This window comes from Bos mutus, chromosome X (genome assembly GCF_027580195.1).
Source record: "Bos mutus isolate GX-2022 chromosome X, NWIPB_WYAK_1.1, whole genome shotgun sequence".
Taxonomy (NCBI): Eukaryota; Metazoa; Chordata; class Mammalia; order Artiodactyla; family Bovidae; genus Bos; species Bos mutus.
The window spans coordinates 107,873,917-107,892,122 of record NC_091646.1 but is presented as its reverse complement, the minus strand read 5'-3'; the positions used below and the strand labels follow the sequence as shown (position 1 = coordinate 107,892,122).

The 18,206-nt window shown below is 42.1% G+C and overlaps 1 protein-coding gene across 1 annotated transcript in view; it reads right to left on the bottom strand.

Annotated features, from left to right (window-relative positions):
• The window catches only part of VSIG1 (V-set and immunoglobulin domain containing 1), a 52,985-nt gene that overhangs the window by 3,958 nt on the left and 30,821 nt on the right, over positions 1–18,206 (bottom strand). Inside the window, exons 7-10 of the mRNA XM_070366616.1 lie at positions 16,488–16,555; positions 13,591–13,754; positions 12,014–12,112; positions 5,614–5,812 (exon numbers count right to left, since the gene is read on the bottom strand). Coding sequence (XP_070222717.1) covers positions 5,614–5,812; positions 12,014–12,112; positions 13,591–13,754; positions 16,488–16,555 — 530 coding nt within the window. The remainder of the gene's footprint in view (positions 1–5,613; positions 5,813–12,013; positions 12,113–13,590; positions 13,755–16,487; positions 16,556–18,206) is intronic.

The window sequence follows — 18,206 nt, the reverse complement described above, 5'->3', positions numbered from 1 at the left end:
GGAATTTAAGTAGGTGCGGGGCAGCACAATGATCATTCTAACTAAACTGTTCTGACTCCGGGAGTGCATGAGGCAAGGGAGGGAGGAAACAGAGTCAAGAGGTATTAAGAAGTCCAGAGGGCTTGGATATGTGGCATGAGGAAGAGGGTGGGCTCAGTGATGACTCCCAGGTTTCTGATTTGGACAGCTGGGTACACCATCTTGCCACCCCCTGAGATAAAGAACTCAAGAAGAGGAACAGGTGTTTGGGGAAGGAGTGAAGAGGAGGAAGGGGCAAAGATGAGGTCAGTTTGGGCTATGCTGAGTTTCTATGCTTAAGGGTAAGTCCTGTGGGAAGCTGAATATCTGATTCTTGCCACTTGTCTTACTGCTCACAGCTTATTCTAACCTCAGTCTGACATGCAGATAAGGATCTGAATCGATACTTTCCCAGTCACCTGCCTTATATTAATTTGGGTATAAGATACTCCAAAGGCATAGATTCTCTCCCTTAGGCTTAGGCTGTAAATGCTCCGGACTGCCCAGCTCTCTGACTCTTATTTGGGAGGCAGCAGTTAAGAGCACAGCTCTGAGTCCACACTGAACACTGGGTCTGCAGCTTTACACCAGATGTATTTAGGCAAGTAACCTAACATAGCCAAGCCTCAGTTAATTCATCTGTAAAATGTGCACAAGACCTCCAGCTAATCCAAATATATTGTGTTTATACAAATAAAATCATGTATATGGTATCTTACACGTAGAATTGCTGTTGTCCACAGGCAGGAATAAACACTGCTGCCACATTTCTGACCTTGCAACTGACAACCTTCCAGTCTCGGACACTAAACCACTATACATATGAGCAGAAAAACGGATACAACTATAGCTGTTTGAAAATTTCACCATACCTTCTTATTACACTATACTTGATTTGAAATATTGTGTTATAGTTTTGGGTACACAACATAGTAATTCAGTATTTTTGCAGATTTTTATTCCATTATAGGTTATTATAATGGGTATAAATTCCCTCTGTGTTATACAGTATATCCTTATTGCATATCTATTTTATATATAGTATTTTGAAGCTGCTAATCCCATACCCCTAATCTGTGCCTCCCCCTTCACTCTTCCCTTTGATAGCCAGTAGTTTGTTTTCTATGTCTGTGAGTCTGTTTTGCATATATATTCATTTGTACTATTTTTCAGATTCCACATATAAGTGAGATACAGTATTTGTCTTTCTCTGTTGGATTTATTTCACTAAGCATAATATTCTCTAGGTCCGTCCACGTTGCTGGAACCAGCAGTATTTCACTCTTTTTATGGCTCAGTAATATTCCATTGTATATATGTACCATATCTTCTTAAACCAGTTGCCTGTTGTACAATCCCTTCTTTTAAACAGGTATCTTTTAATTAAAAGGAGTAGTTTTCTGGTTAGCTCTTTATTCTCTCTTTCCTGGTATTGATTCCTCATCTGCAGACAACTCTTTGGATTCATTTTAGTTCAGTTCAGTCGCTCAGTCATGTCTGACACTTTGTGATGCCATGAACTGCAGCATGCCAGGCCTCCCTGTCCATCACCAACTCCCAGAGTCCACCCAAACCCATGTCCATCGAGTCGATGATGCCATCCAACCATCTCATCCTCTGTTGTCCCCTTCTCCTCCTGCCCTCAATCTTTCCCAGCATCAGGGTCTTTTCCAATGAGTCAGCTCTTTGCATCAGGTGGACAAAGTATTGGAGTTTCAGCCTCAACATCAGTCCTTCCAATGAACACTCAGGACTGATCTTCTTTAGGATGGACTGGTTGGATTTCCTTGCAGTTCAAGGGACTCTCAAGAGTCTTCTCCAACACCACAGTTCAAAAGCATCAATTCTACAGCACTCAGCTTTCTTTATAGTCCAACTCTCACATCCATACATGACCACTGGAAAAACCATAGCCTTGAACAGATGGACCTTTTTTGGCACAGTAATGTCTCTGTTTTTAATATGCTATCTAGGTTGGTCATAACTTTCCTTCTTATGCTCATTCTTTGGATTTGCCTACCCTAAATAAACTAGGCTATTTAACCAGAAATCCAACTATCACTAGATTTAGATACTGCCTTTTTTAAAGATACTGCCTTTTTAAAAACATGGTGAATTTTATAGCTTTTACAGTGGAACAGAATAATTTGAACAGAAAATTAAATGGGGGTGTTTCATCACAAAGCCAGACCCCAGGACTTGAATTAATTATGGACCAAAACCTGGAATGACTTGCATTCATTTCTTGAGCCCAGAATCAAACCCAGATATTTTTCTGAACACATTTTTCTCCTTTCATTTTTATTAACCAAACACTCAGTGAATCACTTTGAACCAAATCCCAAACCCATATACTTTCTAAAACTACTGATTCAGGATTGAATTGACATTTCATCCAGTTACAGTCCCCGACAGAACTTGGATTTTTACTGGCAAAGCCACTGATCTACCATTTAGCTTTATTGCTTTCAATAGAATTGCAGTGGGAAGAAGAGGCTCACCTCAGAAAATAAATGAAAATGTTTCAGTGTGTTCTCAAACCTTCCTAAATTCATCATTTTCTTTTTACATGCCAAATTGCAGAAGGAAGATGATGTTCATTCCAAATGCATACAAAGTAATTATTCAAATTTCTGCTGGGTATTTTTCAGAGATTCATTTTCCAAGGCTGTCATACCTAATAGAAGTCTTTCAGATGAATGATCATGCAAACCACCTCGTCCTTTGCGCACTGCTGCTTCCTTCACCTAAACTGCACTCTGCCACCTCAGCCCCTCTTCTGCCTGACATGCTCTTACATATCCTTCAACATTCACTGCAGAAGTCACTTTCTCCAGGAAGCCTTCTCCAGTTCCCTCTGCGATCTCCCAGCTCACCTCTACTCCCTCCACTATAAGCTTATGATACATCTGCCTCCCCCACTATATACTTACAACTTTAGGACGGCTTGGAGCCTATCTTTTACATCTTTCCATCTCCACTGCCTACCACAGTGACTGAACATCTGTTCAGGGTGTGCCAAATGAATATATACATGAATGAGTGAGTGCATGGGGTTTGTGTCTACCACTGGGTTATCAAAGTTTCTGAAAGATGCATTGCTAGGAAGAGCAATATTTAAGGAAATGTCAATACCTCCCTCTTTTGGTCTCCCTTACATGCTCGCCTGGGCTTCCCAGGTGGCACTAGTGGTAAAGAACATGCCTGCTAATGCAGGAGATGTAAGAGTTGTGGGTTCGATCCCTGGCTTGGGAAGATCCCCTGGAGGAGGGCAGCGTAACCCAATCCAGTATTCTTGTCTGGAGAATCCCATGGACAGAGGAGCCTGGTGAGCTACAGGCCATAGGGTCACAAAGAATCGGACACAATTGAAGTGACTTAGCAAGCACATGCTTGCCCCCACCATGCCCCACCCCTCAGTCAGGGCAGACAGAACAGGCACTCATATGCAATAGAATTTGAGAACTGCCAACAGCCTCTGCAATTTTTAGAGAAAATTATCAGTCTCAAAATTTCCAGAAAGCATAAATTTGTAGAACATCTTTGTTCTTAGCCTAATTAATTAAAGTGGGATTTTGAGAATTCCCAAAGAAATCCAGAGTCTTCCGTCTCTTACCTTGCCTGGATACTGGAGGCTTAAGGAAAGGTCATGACTCTTGGGAAAGAAAAACTTAGAGGGGAAATAACCCTCAACTTCTTATGGAAGTTCATTAGGAATTCTCTGAACTTTAAGAATATTAACCACCCTCTCTAACTTTACCTCGGGGCTAATTCCAAGCTCAGACAAAAAAGAGGCTTGGCTTCTTTAGTTTGTTTCTCCTCAGAAACAACCCAGAGCCAGGGAGTAACAAAAATAGTAGAGGACTAATCCCTTAAATTCTGTGAACACTGAATCTCCAATATATCATTTGATTCTCATAATAATATGACAGGGCAGGAATTACAACTCATCTTAAAATGGCCAGAGAAAGGTGAACTGACTAGCATTGAGGCCAGTGAGTAGCAAAGTAAGAGCTAAAACCTAGGTCTTCTAACTCCCGAGCTGATGTGCTAGCATCTATTCCACATCATTTAGTTCCCATGTATATGGCTAGTCTTTCAATCTGGAACATCAACTCTCCCAGGAAAGGGTTTATGTATACTTGTCTTGTTGTCCCCTGTACCCCCAAAGCCTAGCACAGGATGCAGCAGAAATAAGAACACGATGGAGTTACCTTGCTCCTAGAAATCAGCTCTTGATTATCTTTTCCTCTTTTCCAAGTGAGTAGATGCAGTAGCAAGCCTCACAGTAAAGAGTTGTTTCTTTGTTGGCATCACTTGGGCAGCAAGCTCAGACAATACTGGACAGTCCTCCTCCGTGTGCACCTTGTTACCAATTGAGGTTTTTCCAAGCTACTCAATTATTGTCACTGGTTTGATCTAGTTCCTTTTTTTCCAGGGGTGGATGTACACAGCTCAAGAGCAGCCATGGCTAGACCAGTTCCACTTGAGGTTACATAAAAGTGGGAGAGCCTTTAGCTCAACTGGTTAATGGGTGAAGTTTGACAGCCCTTGCCTCCCTCCCATCCACACGTGTGAAGACCTGCAGATAGGACTTGCTAAGTAATACAGAGGAGAAGGCAAAGGCACCCCACTCCAGTACTCTTGCCTGGAAAATCCCATGGATGGAGGAGCCTGGTGGGCTGCAGTCCATGGGGTGGCCAAGAGTCGGACACAACTGAGCGACTTCACTTTCACTTTTCACTTTCATGCACTGGAGAAGGAAATGGCAACCCACTCCAGTATTCTTAGCCTGGAGAATCCTTGGGGTCGTACAGAGTCGCTGAAGCGACTTAGCAGCAGCAGCAAGCAATACAGACAGGGGCAAAACTCCCACTGTCCTCTCAGACAGAGATTGGAAGGAGCCCTAAAAATCACCAATATTGTGAACTTGCCCAAGAGCAGAAACCACGCCTCTATCATGGCTCCTGACCCGAAGCAGGCACTTAATAAACACCACATAAATGAACCACTCCAAATTCATTTGAAGAATGGATATGACTTGCTCCATGTCACATAATGAATATTTGTGTATAAATTAATGAATCAACTCTGGTCCTTTTTCCAAATACCATTAATATTTTAGAAAAGAACCTTTCTGCCTTTATTTCAAAGAATAATTTAACAGTGGGAATTGTGGCTGGCTTAGGAGAGGTCACAAGTTGACAGCTGTCACCCCCATGTAGGACTGGCTTCAATTGGAGGTTCTCACTGAAAGAGTTGCTAGTGATCATTTAGTGAGACTGTGGGTTGTCCTGTCTGTTCTCACTGCATCCTTCAGAGATAGGAACCCAGGAGGTTTGGTCATCTATTTCTATCTGTCATGGTGGCAGCCCTGTTTGGTTTGACAACTGTTTCAACATGTTTTGTGAGTGATTTTTCAGTGTTACTCTGTGGGTTAGATTGGTGGTGTGTCTCTATTTTCCTGGTAATAAAAGAAGTAGGGAGGATATTCACCCTTGGGACTTAATTGGCACCATAACTCACTGCCTTGGCTCATTCAATGTCCTAAATTGAGAACAAGAAGAGAAAAAGCAGAAGATAAAATGTCCATACCTAACACGCTGACGCTGATGGTGCCTTGATTTTTGCCGGAAAAGTCGGGGGGGTTGTTAACATCACAGATGTAGATGCCACTGTCTTCTGGCTGCATATGCGAGATGGTGATGGATGCGTTACCTGAAGTGTTGGATCCTACAATGCGATCTTTAAATTTTCCTATGGCTGTAGCTTGTCCACCTTCAGAATAGTAAATCTAGGACAGAAAATGACATAAATGAGAACTGGACAATGTCTGAGGCTAGGATAAAATACTTGGAATTTCTCTCTATCCAATGTTTCCTTCTTTGATGCTAACTAGAATCCCCCCACCCCTCCCACCCCTGGTAAGACCCCTGTGGCAAAGATTTCTCAGCTCAGCGGGACACTGTAGGTCTCTCAAGGCTGTACACAGTTGTGGCCTCATTTGTGCTCAAAGCAGCTCTATGATATCATCAGAGCACAAAGGTATGCCTGTCTCCAGGCAGCCAGAGCTGACAGGATTCAACTCCTAAGCTTAGGCTAGGAGATCAAGATACACCCCGATGAGTCTATCTGAAAGAAACTCATTGTTTAGGACACAAATGTCTGATGGGGAAACCAAACCATCGTTTATTCTACTGTATAAACTTTCTTTGCCTTGAGTTTACCCAGTGGGCTTATCTAGAGTATCTGATTCCTCTAAAAGAATATTCATGCTCCTTTTGAACACGCATATTCTTTTGCATAAGCAAAACTGAATTCATTCTATTTGTTAGAAGAATAACATTTCAGAGCAGAGAGGCTCCTGAGAAACCATGTGGCCCCATCCTCTCACAGTGGTGGTATGAGGATGAAGCAAAGTCACTTAGTCAAGGGCCTAGGAAGTGCGTGGTCAACAGTAGCTACTATCTAGAAAGATAGTAGCTCACATGGCAGGAAGAAGAAATGGAATTACTAATGCTTTCAGATAAAGGCAGGTACTCAAGTACAGAGACTAATGACCCACCCAAAGTCATAAAGATTTATATATTATTATTATAATTAACTAGATTTAAGAAATATCTTGATCCTAGTCCCATCTGTATTATAAAACATGGATATTAAATCATAATGGTAACCATGGGAGCAGCAGAGTGTGATGTAAAAAGGCCTGGTCCAGGAATAAGAAGACCTGGGTTTTAGCTAGACTGGGCCTCTGATTATGACATGGGAGAGGTAGCTGCTGGTCATGTCTCCATGGCAACCCACTTTGCAGTAAGAAAAAAAGTCATTTAATCTCTTCAATGTTTAGTTTCCATATCTGAACAAGGAACCAGAGCAGTCTTCTCTAAAGTATGATATGTATTCTAGTATAGGTACATAAGTTGATTTTAGGTGTGGTAAATAATTGGAAACTTAAAAATATAATGTGTATTAGAGACATATCAAACACATCAAATCTGTGAATTCATGGATGTTACTGGTTACAGTGAAACTAAGGCAGATGTTTTTAAGACTTTAAAAAACCAAGTCAGGGAATTCTTTGGCAGTCCAGTGGTTAGAACTCAGTACTTTTAACTGCTGAGTGGCCCAGGTTCAATCTCTGGTCAGGGAACTAAGATCTCGCAAACCTCACAGTGTGCCCCCCCACCCAAATGTCAATATAGAAAACATTAAACAATTACTAGTGCTGGTAATACACAAATAATGACAAAAATCATGAAGATGAGACATGAATAGACTAAAGCTTAGGAATCACTGGATTAGGTGATCCCGGAGGTCCCTTCATAATACACAGTCTATGTACACACTTAGTTAGTTTAATATAAATGTCTATGATTCCAGTGATTGTTTTGCATTATTCAATAAACTGGGATTTCCCTAGTCCACTGGCAATTAATATTTAATAAAATCTACTAGAAGAGACTTATGGTTCATTTAATTCATTCTTCTCACTTTATAGAAGAGATTGAAGCCTAGAGAGGTTTAAAAAAAGACACACAAAATTAACAGCTAAGTCATGTCTAGAACCCAGTTCTTCAATTTCCTTGTCCAGCATTCTTTACATTAACAGGCTAATGAGACAGGGAAGGCAATCAGAAAACCAAAAGATATTGTCTACATAAATTCAAATGTATTCTTTCAGTGAAAAAGCAAGTAAGTTTTTAAACTAAAGCAGAAAGGGAGAGTCTGATGGAAAATTCAAAGAAAAGAATATCTTTAAGGAGAAAGCAACTTCTCTCCTGTGGTTCTCTAACATCATCTAGCTTTCTTTCGTGCCCTGAAAGAGCCATTTATAAGTCAATTTGTCCATTCATACCTACTGAAATCATAAACTCTTGCCCCAGAGGGGTCTTGTTTGACTTACAAACTGGTCAGTCAGTGTAACCTAAGGTATTCAAGTGGGGCAGGAGGAAGTTCAACTAGTCAAAGTTCTATTTCCTTTAAGTGAGTTGACATCCAAGATATCCGGCTTTCCATTTCACTAGCCAGCCTGGCCTTATTTACTTTCTAATTAACAATTTGTGGCCCTGCAGACAATTACCTGGAATGCAGCCTGTGGTCTATCAAGGAAGCCCTTTGCAGCTTAGGTATCTGGCCGCTTCCCCTGCTACCAGGAAGACTGGGGGGTTGGTCAGCCTGTTTTATATTGAGGCTTGATGACATCACAATGAGAAACATCAGTCCTGCTTACAGCCTGCAGTAAGTCCCAGAAGATGTAGGGGAAAGGACTTTATTTCTACAGAGAGTAGGGGGCCAAGAGAGTGTGTTTTAGGTCAAGACTAGGACATGAAAAGAAGCCACACTGTCAAAGTTTCATGGTTTGGCCATGTATCAATGAGCAAATAAGTCATGAGGCCCTAGATTTGTAACTTCCCTGAAAAAAGGACGTTCACCAACCCTTCGATCCTAGCTCCTCACACTGTAGCCTAATAAATTCTGTGCTCCCACAAATACTACTGAAGATGTCTGGAATGGAAGCAGAGGTAAAGAGGTGTAACAATGGACACATAAAAGGGAAAGGCCCTGGCCTCAGGGTGCTGTGTGAGAAGGAAAGTCCCCAGGGCTAGCCCCTCCACCTAGACACATAGGTGGAGGGGCTTTCTGTTAGGGGAAGTCCACACTGTCATATCGTCCTTGTGAAGAAAGAAAATGAAATGCTTTCCTGAAACTACTTATCTAATCACACAGGAAGGAACTGCAACTTGGTTCCATTTTCCACAAAAGAATAATTCTTTTAAAAATCAAAGCTGAACAATGGCCAAAGCCTGGCTCATGATCCTGTGAGGCTTGTACACTTTTCAAGGAAAGTATATTGTCAATTTAGAGATCAAACAAATTGAGGTCCAGGAAAAGCCATGGCTGTTAAACAGGCCACATCCTTTGGGGGTGATGATGGGGGGTGGCAAGTCTGCCCTGAGAACACACATCCATGTATTCCCTTAAGTGGCACTTGTTCATTTTTTGGCCACTTGCCTTTTGTGGCTGTGTTCACAGGAGAATGACCTACTTTCCCCCCAGGGTCCTCTCTGCCTGCCCCATGGTGATGTTAGAGGCTGATTATGGAGACATAACAGCACAAAGAGATAACTCAGCTCATGGTTGCTAAGGCAGAGGAGCCTTCAGGAACCAGCTGGATACTGGAAATATGGGAACTAGCTGGGAGGGGTTGGTGGGTAGTAGTAAGATCATGGAGGATAGTAGAGACTGTGGTGAACTGCAGAGCCAGAACAAACAAGGCTTTCAAACTGTGCAAATAAACAAAATACTGGGCTGGCCGACCAATGCATCCACTGGCCAAATAGGGCCCAGAGGCTGCCAGTCTGCAACCTCTGATTCATCCTCTTCTACTACAGGAAAGGACACAGAGGCCCCATAAGAAGAAGTGATCATCCCAAGGTCACACACTTGGTAGTCAGACCTAGAATCCAGACCTCCCAAGTCCCTTGAATCCATGAACATGGCACTCACATGCCTGCGTTGGACCAGGAAGATGACTTCCAGGCCACCCTACCCTTTTGGGGCCATTCCATCACCTTCTCCAGCCCAAACCTTCTCCTTCCAATCACTGCTATTCATTGGCATGATGTTTCCCATGCCGAGTGGGTTCACCACATGATGCCTTCAATGGATGCCAGCTGCAATAACAGCCTTTCTCTTCCTCCTGTGCCAAGCTCCTATTCACATAAGGCTGTGCAGCTGGGAGCCAGATTTGTCCAAAAAGAATTTTCCCCTCAGCTTTGTGACACGGCTCTCTAACTAGAAGTTGGAATATGAACAAGAAGGGTTGAAAGAATTCAGTCTGCTTTCTGTTTGAGTCTGAGTCTGAGCTAATAAATGCCTTTAGCTTCCAGAGCTGCTTTTGTGGGTTCCTTTTGGAAATGTGCAAGTCCACAGCAAACCATCCATTCTTTCCCTTCCAGCTTCTTCCTTTTCTGCTCTGCTCATAAAGGCACTAACCATAGGAGAAGAGGAATGTAGAGTAATGATGGTCTCAACCCTAGAATTTTCTCTAGACTACTGAAGGAGGCTGGGATTGCACATGGAAGGAATATAACACCAAAAGGAAGGCTTGCCTGTTCCAAACCACTCCCTTCCCAGCCTGCCATGTGCCTGAGACACCCACCAATTGAACTGTTTCTATAAGTCACGGAAGGTTTCTGCTTAAATGGTTTTTTGTGAGAGAGAACAAAGTAAATGATCACCAGTCCTTAACACCTTAGCATTACATTAATTTATCAGATTTAGTATTAATAGACATCTGAGTAAATGGGACACTGAAAAGAAAAAATTTGATTGGGAGGGGTGCTGGGAAGGGAAGAAGCTGGAATATTTCTCAATGGGAGCCACACTGGCATTTGGGGCAGACAATTCTTTCCTGTGTGGGTCTCTCTAGACACCATCTACTAAGCATCAGTTGTGATTCCCATTTATAACAATTAGACCAACAGTTTGCTCATTTTCAAATGTGCTCCTAAGGAGATTAAGCACCCTCACTTCACCAATAATTGAAAAGCATTGGATATAATACTATCTGTAGAGGCCAAGCTAGAAGAATCCAAGCAGCCATGGAGTACAATGATACTAGGTTCTAGAAAGAAGTTGTTCACATTATATGGGTGTTAGAGAAATGAAGATGGCACAGGGTTTCTTCCACTGTGGCTATCCTAGATGAGTATGTGTTGTTTGAGAGACTCATGCTAAGTAGGTTCCATGCCTGTCCTTCATGGGCAGGTGAGGTCCCTGTATTAATAATTTTTCCAGTGACTAGCTGAATGAAGAGGCAGCCATTCATAATAAGGGAACCAAAGCTTCCAAGCTAGCCTGCCTGTTCTGGGGTCTAGAGTCTTCAGCTGTGACTCTTGCTGAGGAACTGACTATCTGAATCTGTCCATGTCTTCTGAAAGGAGGGCTTCTCTAAAAGACAGACCATGCTAATGAATATCCTTTGGCCACCTGATGCGAAAAGTCAACTCATTGGAAAAGACACTGATGCTGGGAAAGACTGAGGGCAGGAGGAGAAGGGGGCGGCAGAGGACAAGATGGTTGGATGGTATCACCGACTCAATGGACATGAGTTTGAGCAAACTCTGGGAGATAGTGAAAGACAGGGAAGCCTGGCATGCTGCAGTCCATGGGGTCGCAAAGAGTTGGACACAACTTAGTGACTGAACAACAACAAACAACAAATGAATATCCTGGCACCTGGTCAGAAGACTTATGGAATACTTCCATAGCCTCTATTCACAAAGGAACCCCATGGAGGGGGTAGTCCCTAGGAGATAATATTCTCCCCTGGGTACTGAGAAGTACTAGGTCTTGGAGTCAACTGCTCCTTTAATACAATGATCTTCGGGGAGCAGAAGATGAGCTTATTGCAAGAGTTGACCACTGCCCTGCTCAAGGCAGCAATAGAGCCTGAAACTTTTAGAGGAAGATGAAAGGAATTCCAGACATAGGCATGAGAAAGCAAACTCAAGACTGTCTCAAGGCTTCCCTGGTGGCTCAGTGGTAAAGAATCTGCCTCCCAATGCAAGAGACATGGGATGGATCCCTGATCTGGGAAGATCCCACATGCTGTGGAGCAACTATGCCTGTGCACCACAGTTATTGAGCCTGTACTCTAGAGCCCAGGAGCTGCGACTATGGAGCCCACGCGCTGCAGCTACTGAAGCCCTCACACCCTAGAGCCCATGCTCCGCAACAAGAGAAGCCACTGCAAGAAGCCTGCATACTGCAACGAAGAGTAGCCCCTGCTCATTGCAACTAGGGAAAAGGCCCATACAGCAATGAAGACTCATCACAGCCAAAAAAAGATTGTCTCACCTCTGCCAGGGGCTTGTGCTGATCTCAATTGTTACCAAACTCTGACCCTCCTATCCCACTTTGAAAATCTGGTGCCACTAGCCTAGAGACTCCAAACAATGAGCGGGTCCAATGGTACAGGTGTTACTGCCTGAGAGGTCCAACTACATCTTCCCCAAGCATCTCTTGCATGCACCAGTTTTAGACACTGACTGACTGCCTTTTTCTCAATATTAAAGCATGGGCTGTGCTGTGTTTGAGCAGAAGTGGGTGGATCTGAGGACTGAATGCTACAAGGTATACTGCCCATGTAGAAGAATATTACTGTTCTACCGTAGTTTGAAGAGAGGCACAGAGTGATTAAAATACTTGTGTGACCCCATGGACTGTAGCCCATAAGGCTCCTCTGTCCACAGAATTCTCCAGGCAAGAATACTGTAGTGTGTTGCCATTCCCTTCTCCAGGGGATCTTCTCGACCCAGGGATCAAACCCAGGTCTCCTGTATCGCAGGCAGGCTGTTTACCATCTGAGCCACCAGAGAAGCCCGTCTAAGGTAACCAGTACTGAACAAAACTGTTGAACTTTGACTAGAGGGTGGCACTGATAGAGTCTCCTCTTGAACGATGTTTCCTGCTGAACAAATGTTCAGGACCTTTGGTACAAAGAGGAGTCAGCACCTCCAAAACCTCAGTGATGGCTGAAGTGACACTGGCGCTCCTTCTTCTCCACCTCCACCCTTGGGCTTCCTCCAGCCCTCTCAACTTCCTTCTCTCCCTATTTTCTATCATCACCACCCTTGCTTTCCTTCAAGGCCCAACTCAACTATATCCAAACCACACTGATTTGTCTCTTCTCTGAACTCCTTGTTTTGGATCATACATCCTTTTGAAAATGTGATGAAAGCTACAGATTTTTCCCCCTCAAGGGATATGTATTAGCATGTATGCTTGCACACTCACATGCATCAATGTGCACACATATGCCCCCTCCCCCAACACACACACATAAACCACACACTTTTGAGTATATTCATTTTAGTCTTTAGACTGATTTAAAGAAGGAATTACCCTTAAGGCCAGATGAAAAAAAAAATCTAGGAATAGGCAACTTGCAAGTAGAATCATCCTCCTCTGACTTTCATCCACCCTCCCCCAGTTACCTCTTACCCAGACCCTAGCCTCCCTTCCAGTCCCTTATCCTCTAGCCTCCAGCTGCCTCTGATTCCCCAGGGTTCATTACTACTTTGCCCTTACTGACCCATGTAGAGAGTCTCATTCTATTAGGACTCAGTCTGGCACAATGAGCTAGCTCACTCAACAAGCAGCGTCCAGACATTAAGTTTCACAGAGATCTGCAGATCAACTAGGACACATATTTGAACTAGGGTTTTCTGAAAATAACAGGGAGAGATATGGAGGGGGGAGAAGCCCTTTGAGAACTACTGCTCATTTCACCTAAGAAAGACCCTTCCTGCCTACTCTAGAATACATGATATACTTGATGCTGACCTACACAGAGTGGAGGTCACAGGCCATAACTAAATATGAGGAGAGGACAAAGGCTGTCACTTAGATGACAATCTTCCCTAAACAGCTATCTCCAAACTTCTAGTATTTGAGGCTCTGCTCCTGTTGCCACTGGCTTACCGTTCCTTCTTCACACACTGACCCCAACCGTTTATGTCAGAACTACTGAAGGGGAATAGTTCATGGGGAAAAAGTTCTTACAGAAACTGGTTGTGACGCCTCCTTATGGAAGAATGTCCACTGAATGGAGAGTTTGTTCAGTGAGGCCGCAGTGGTGGTGTAGGTGCAGATGAGAGTGACATCAGATCCAACAGTCACATTCACAAAACTGTCTGGGATGGTCACTTGCACTCCATTAACTTGACCTGAAAAGATAATCATCAAAAAACAATGGTACACCTTCACATTCTAGTGATATTTTTTCATTACAAAGCACTTTCAATGACATCTTGAGGAGAATGTAGAATGAACCATGTCTGAAAGTCAAGCAAGCAACTGGCATGGGGTAGGAGAATTTCTAACTAATTACAGTATGAAGATCTTCAACTCCTATGCAGTGGTGAGTTAACAATACTGAACTGAGAATTTCTTCTGTGTGAGTATGGCCTGACATGGAAGTTCTTAAAGTGTTGTCCAGAGACCCAAAAAGTCCATGAATATTGAGAACAACCAATGCTGTTGGCCCAGGGCTGATGAAGTTCCTTGGATGTGGCACATTCAGTTTTAAAACCAGGTAAGTCTTGAGCAAGCAATGCTGGTTTTGCTAGGACTTTTTAGTGCTTAAACCAGGAAAGTCCCAAGAAAACTAAATGAGTTGGTTATCCTAGCCCTAAGACCATTTTAGGGAGGCTACAAGATCCACAGTGGTAAAGAATCCACTTGCCAATGCAGGAGATGCAGGTTTGACCCCTGGGTTGGGAAGGTCCCCTGGAGGAGGAAATGACAACCCACTCCAGTGTTCTTTCCTGGAAAATTCCATGGACAGAACAGTCCGGCAGTCCACGGGGTCGCAAAGTCAGACACAACTGAGGAACTTAACGTAGGCACAAGATCAAAATTATGTTCATAATATTTTTGTATGTCTTTGTCTGGTTTTTGTATCCAGTTAATACTAGTCTCAAAAACAAGTTTGAGATGTTCCCTCCTCTTCTTCTATTTTTTGGAAAAAAATTGTATAAAATTGTTAATTATTTTTTAAACATTTGGTAGAATTGTACAGTGAAAGTATCTAGGCCTGGAGATTTCTTTTCCAGGAGGTTTTTAAATTATGAATTCAATTTCCTAAATGATTATAGAGATAGTCAGACAATACATCTTATATTGAGTGAGTTTTAGTACTTTGTTGTTTTTGAGGAATTGATCCATTTCTTCTAAGTCATCAAATAAGTGAATAAAGTTCCTTATAGTATTCCCTTATTGTATTTTTAATGACTGCAGGATATATAGTGATACCCCATATTTCATTTCTGATATTGACAATTTGTGTCTTATCTCTTTTTATTTTTACCAATCTTGTTAGAAGTTTATCAACTTTTTAAAAAAAAACAGACTTTATTTCATTTAATTTTCTCTATAGTTTTCCTATAACTATAGGGGGTTATAGGTGCGAGGCGAGGAGTAGCTCCTCTCAGCCATGCTTCTGTGTGGTCCATCGCAGCCAAGAGTGCCAGGCTGCGATGACACAGGAGTGGCCTAGAGGAGCTATGGGTCAGGGGTGAGATCAGGGGTGGCAGCTGAGAGGAGCTGCCCCACGTCCAAGGAGCAATGGCTGCATGGGTGCAGGAGGGCCAAGAGAAGCTACTCCAGGTTCAAGGTCAGGAGGGGCGGCCGTGAGGAAATAACCCTCGTCAAGGTAAGGAGCAGCGGCTGTGCTTTGCTGGAGCAGCCGTGAAGAGATACCCCACATCCAAGGTAAGAGAAACCCAATTAAGACAGTAGGTGTTGCGAGAGAGCATCAGAGGGCAGACACACTGAAACCATAATCACAGAAAACTAGCCAATCTGATCACATGGACCACAGCCTTGTCTAACTCAGTGAAACTAAGCCATGCCATGTGGGGCCACCCAAGATGTGTGGGTCATGGTGGACAGGTCTGACAGAATGTGGTCCACTGGAGAAGGGAATGGCAAACCACTTCAGTATTTTTGCCTTGAGAACCCCATGAACAGTATAAAAGGCAAAATGATAGGATCCTGGAAGAGGAATTCCCCAGGTCGGTAGGTGCCCAATATGCTACTGGAGATCAGTGGAGAAATAACTCCAGAAAGAATGAAGGGATGGAGCCAAAGCAAAAACAATACCCAGTTGTGGATGTGACTGGTGATAGATGCAAGGTCCGATGCTGTAAAGAGAAATATTGCATAGGAACCTGGAATGTCAGGTCCATGAATCAAGGCAAATTGGAAGTGGTCAAACAGGAGATGGCAGGAGTGAATGTTGACATTCTAGGAATCAGCGAACTAAAATGGACTGCAATGGGTGAATTTAAGTCAGATGACCATTATATCCACTACTGTGGGCAGGAATCCCTTAGAAGAAATGGAGTAGCCATCATGGTCAACAAAAGAGTCCAAAATGCAGTACTTAGATGCAATGTCAAAAATGACAGAATGATTTCTGTTCGTTTCCAAGGCAAACCATTCAATATCACAGTAATCCAAGTCTATGCCCCGACCAGTAACGCTGAAGAAGCTGAACGGTTCTATGAAGACCTACAAGACCTTTTAGAACTAATACCCCAAAAAGATGTCCTTTTCCTTATAGGGGACTGGAATGCAAAAGTAGGAAGTCAAGAAACACCTGGAGTAACAGGCAAATTTGGCCTTGGAGTATGAAATGAAGCAGGGCAAAGGCTAATAGAGTTTTGAGAAGAGAATGCACTGGTCATAGCAAACACCTTCTTCCAACAACACAAGAGAAGACTCTACACATGGACATCACCAGATGGTCAACACCGAAATCAGATTGATTATATTCTTTGCAGCCAAAGATGGAGAAGCTCTATACAGTCCTCTGTCCATAGGATTCTCCAGGCAAGAATACTGGAGTGTGTTGCCATGCTATCCTCCAGGGGATCTTCTCTACCCAGGGATCAAACCTACATCTCTTATGTCTCCTGTACTGGCAGGTGGGTTCTCTACCACGAGCACCACCTGGGAAGCCCACCTGCACAAAGAGATGTACTTTGAGAATAGCATTGAAACAAAACATGTATATTACCATATGTAAAATAGATGACCAGTTCAAATTTGATGCATGAAGCAGGGTACCCAAAGCTGGTGCTCTGGGACAATCTGGAGGGATGGGGTGGGCAGGGAGGAGGAAGGGGGGTTCAGGATGGTGGGAACACATGTACATCCATGGCTGATTCATGTAGATGTATGGCAAAAACCACCACAATATTGTAAAGTAATTAGCCTCCAATTAAAATTAATTAATTAATTTTAAAAAACACTATGAAAACTTACCAAGACAGACCACATTGTGGGCCATAAAGCAGACCTTAACAATTTTAAAAGAACAGAAGTCAAATACTATCTGCTCTCAGATCACAATGAAAATAAAGCAGAAATCAATAACAGAATAGATTACTTGAAAGTCCCAAAATACTAGGAGATTAAACAGCATGCTTCTAAATAACATATGGGTCAAAGAAGAAATCTCAGGAGAAATTTTTAAATATTTTTTAACTAGATGAAAATGAAAATACAACTTATCAAAATTTATGATATGCCGCCAAAACAGTGCTTAGAGGAAGATTTACAACACTGAATGTGAAAGCTCTAAAATCAATCATCTGAGCTTGTTCCTTAGGAAACTAGAAAAGGAAGAGTAATAAACAATAAGGTCTTACTGTATAGCACAGGTAGCTATACTCAGTATCCAGTGATAAACCATAATGGAAAAGAATATGAAAAAGCATATATATGTATAACTGAATAACTTTGCTGTACAACAGAAAGTAATACATTGTAAATCAACTATATTTCCATAAAATTAAAAAAATTTTAGGAATATATTAAATTCAAAGTAAGCAGAAGAAAAGAAATAATGAAAATTAGAGTAGAAATCAATGAAACTGAAAACAGGAAATAAATGGACAAAACCAATGAAACCAAAACTGGTTATCTGAAAAGATAAAGAAAATTGATAAGGCTCTAGTTAGGCTAACTAAGAAAAAAATACAAAGTATATAATTACTAATAAAAGAGGGGCCATCACTGCAGAAACCATGGACATTAAAAGGATTAATAAAAGAATACCAGGAACAAACCTATGCCCACAAATTTGACAACCTAGATGAGATGGCTCAATTTCTTGAAAGACACAATCTGCCAAAACTCACACAAAAAGTAGACAATTGGAACAGGCCTATGTCTATTCTGTATCTATGAAAGAAATTGAATCAATAATTACAAACTTTCCAAAATAGAAAGCACCAGGTTCAGATGGGTTCACTGGTGAATTCTACCAAATTATTTAAGGAAGAAACTGTATCAACTGTCTACAATCTCCTTTAGAAAACAGAACAAAGGGAATGCTTCCTAACTCATCCTAAGATCCAACATCGCCCTAATACTAAAACCAGAAAAAGATATTACAAGAAAACTATAGACCAATATGTCTTATGAATACAGATGCAAAAATCAACAAAATATTAGCAAATCAAATTCAACAATGAGTAAAAACAATTTCTACACCAAGACCAAGTACGATTTATACCAAGCATGCAAGCCTGGTTCAACACTAGAAAATCAATTCATTATCACAGAAATAGGCTAAAGAAAAAAAAAAATCACATGATCATATCAATATA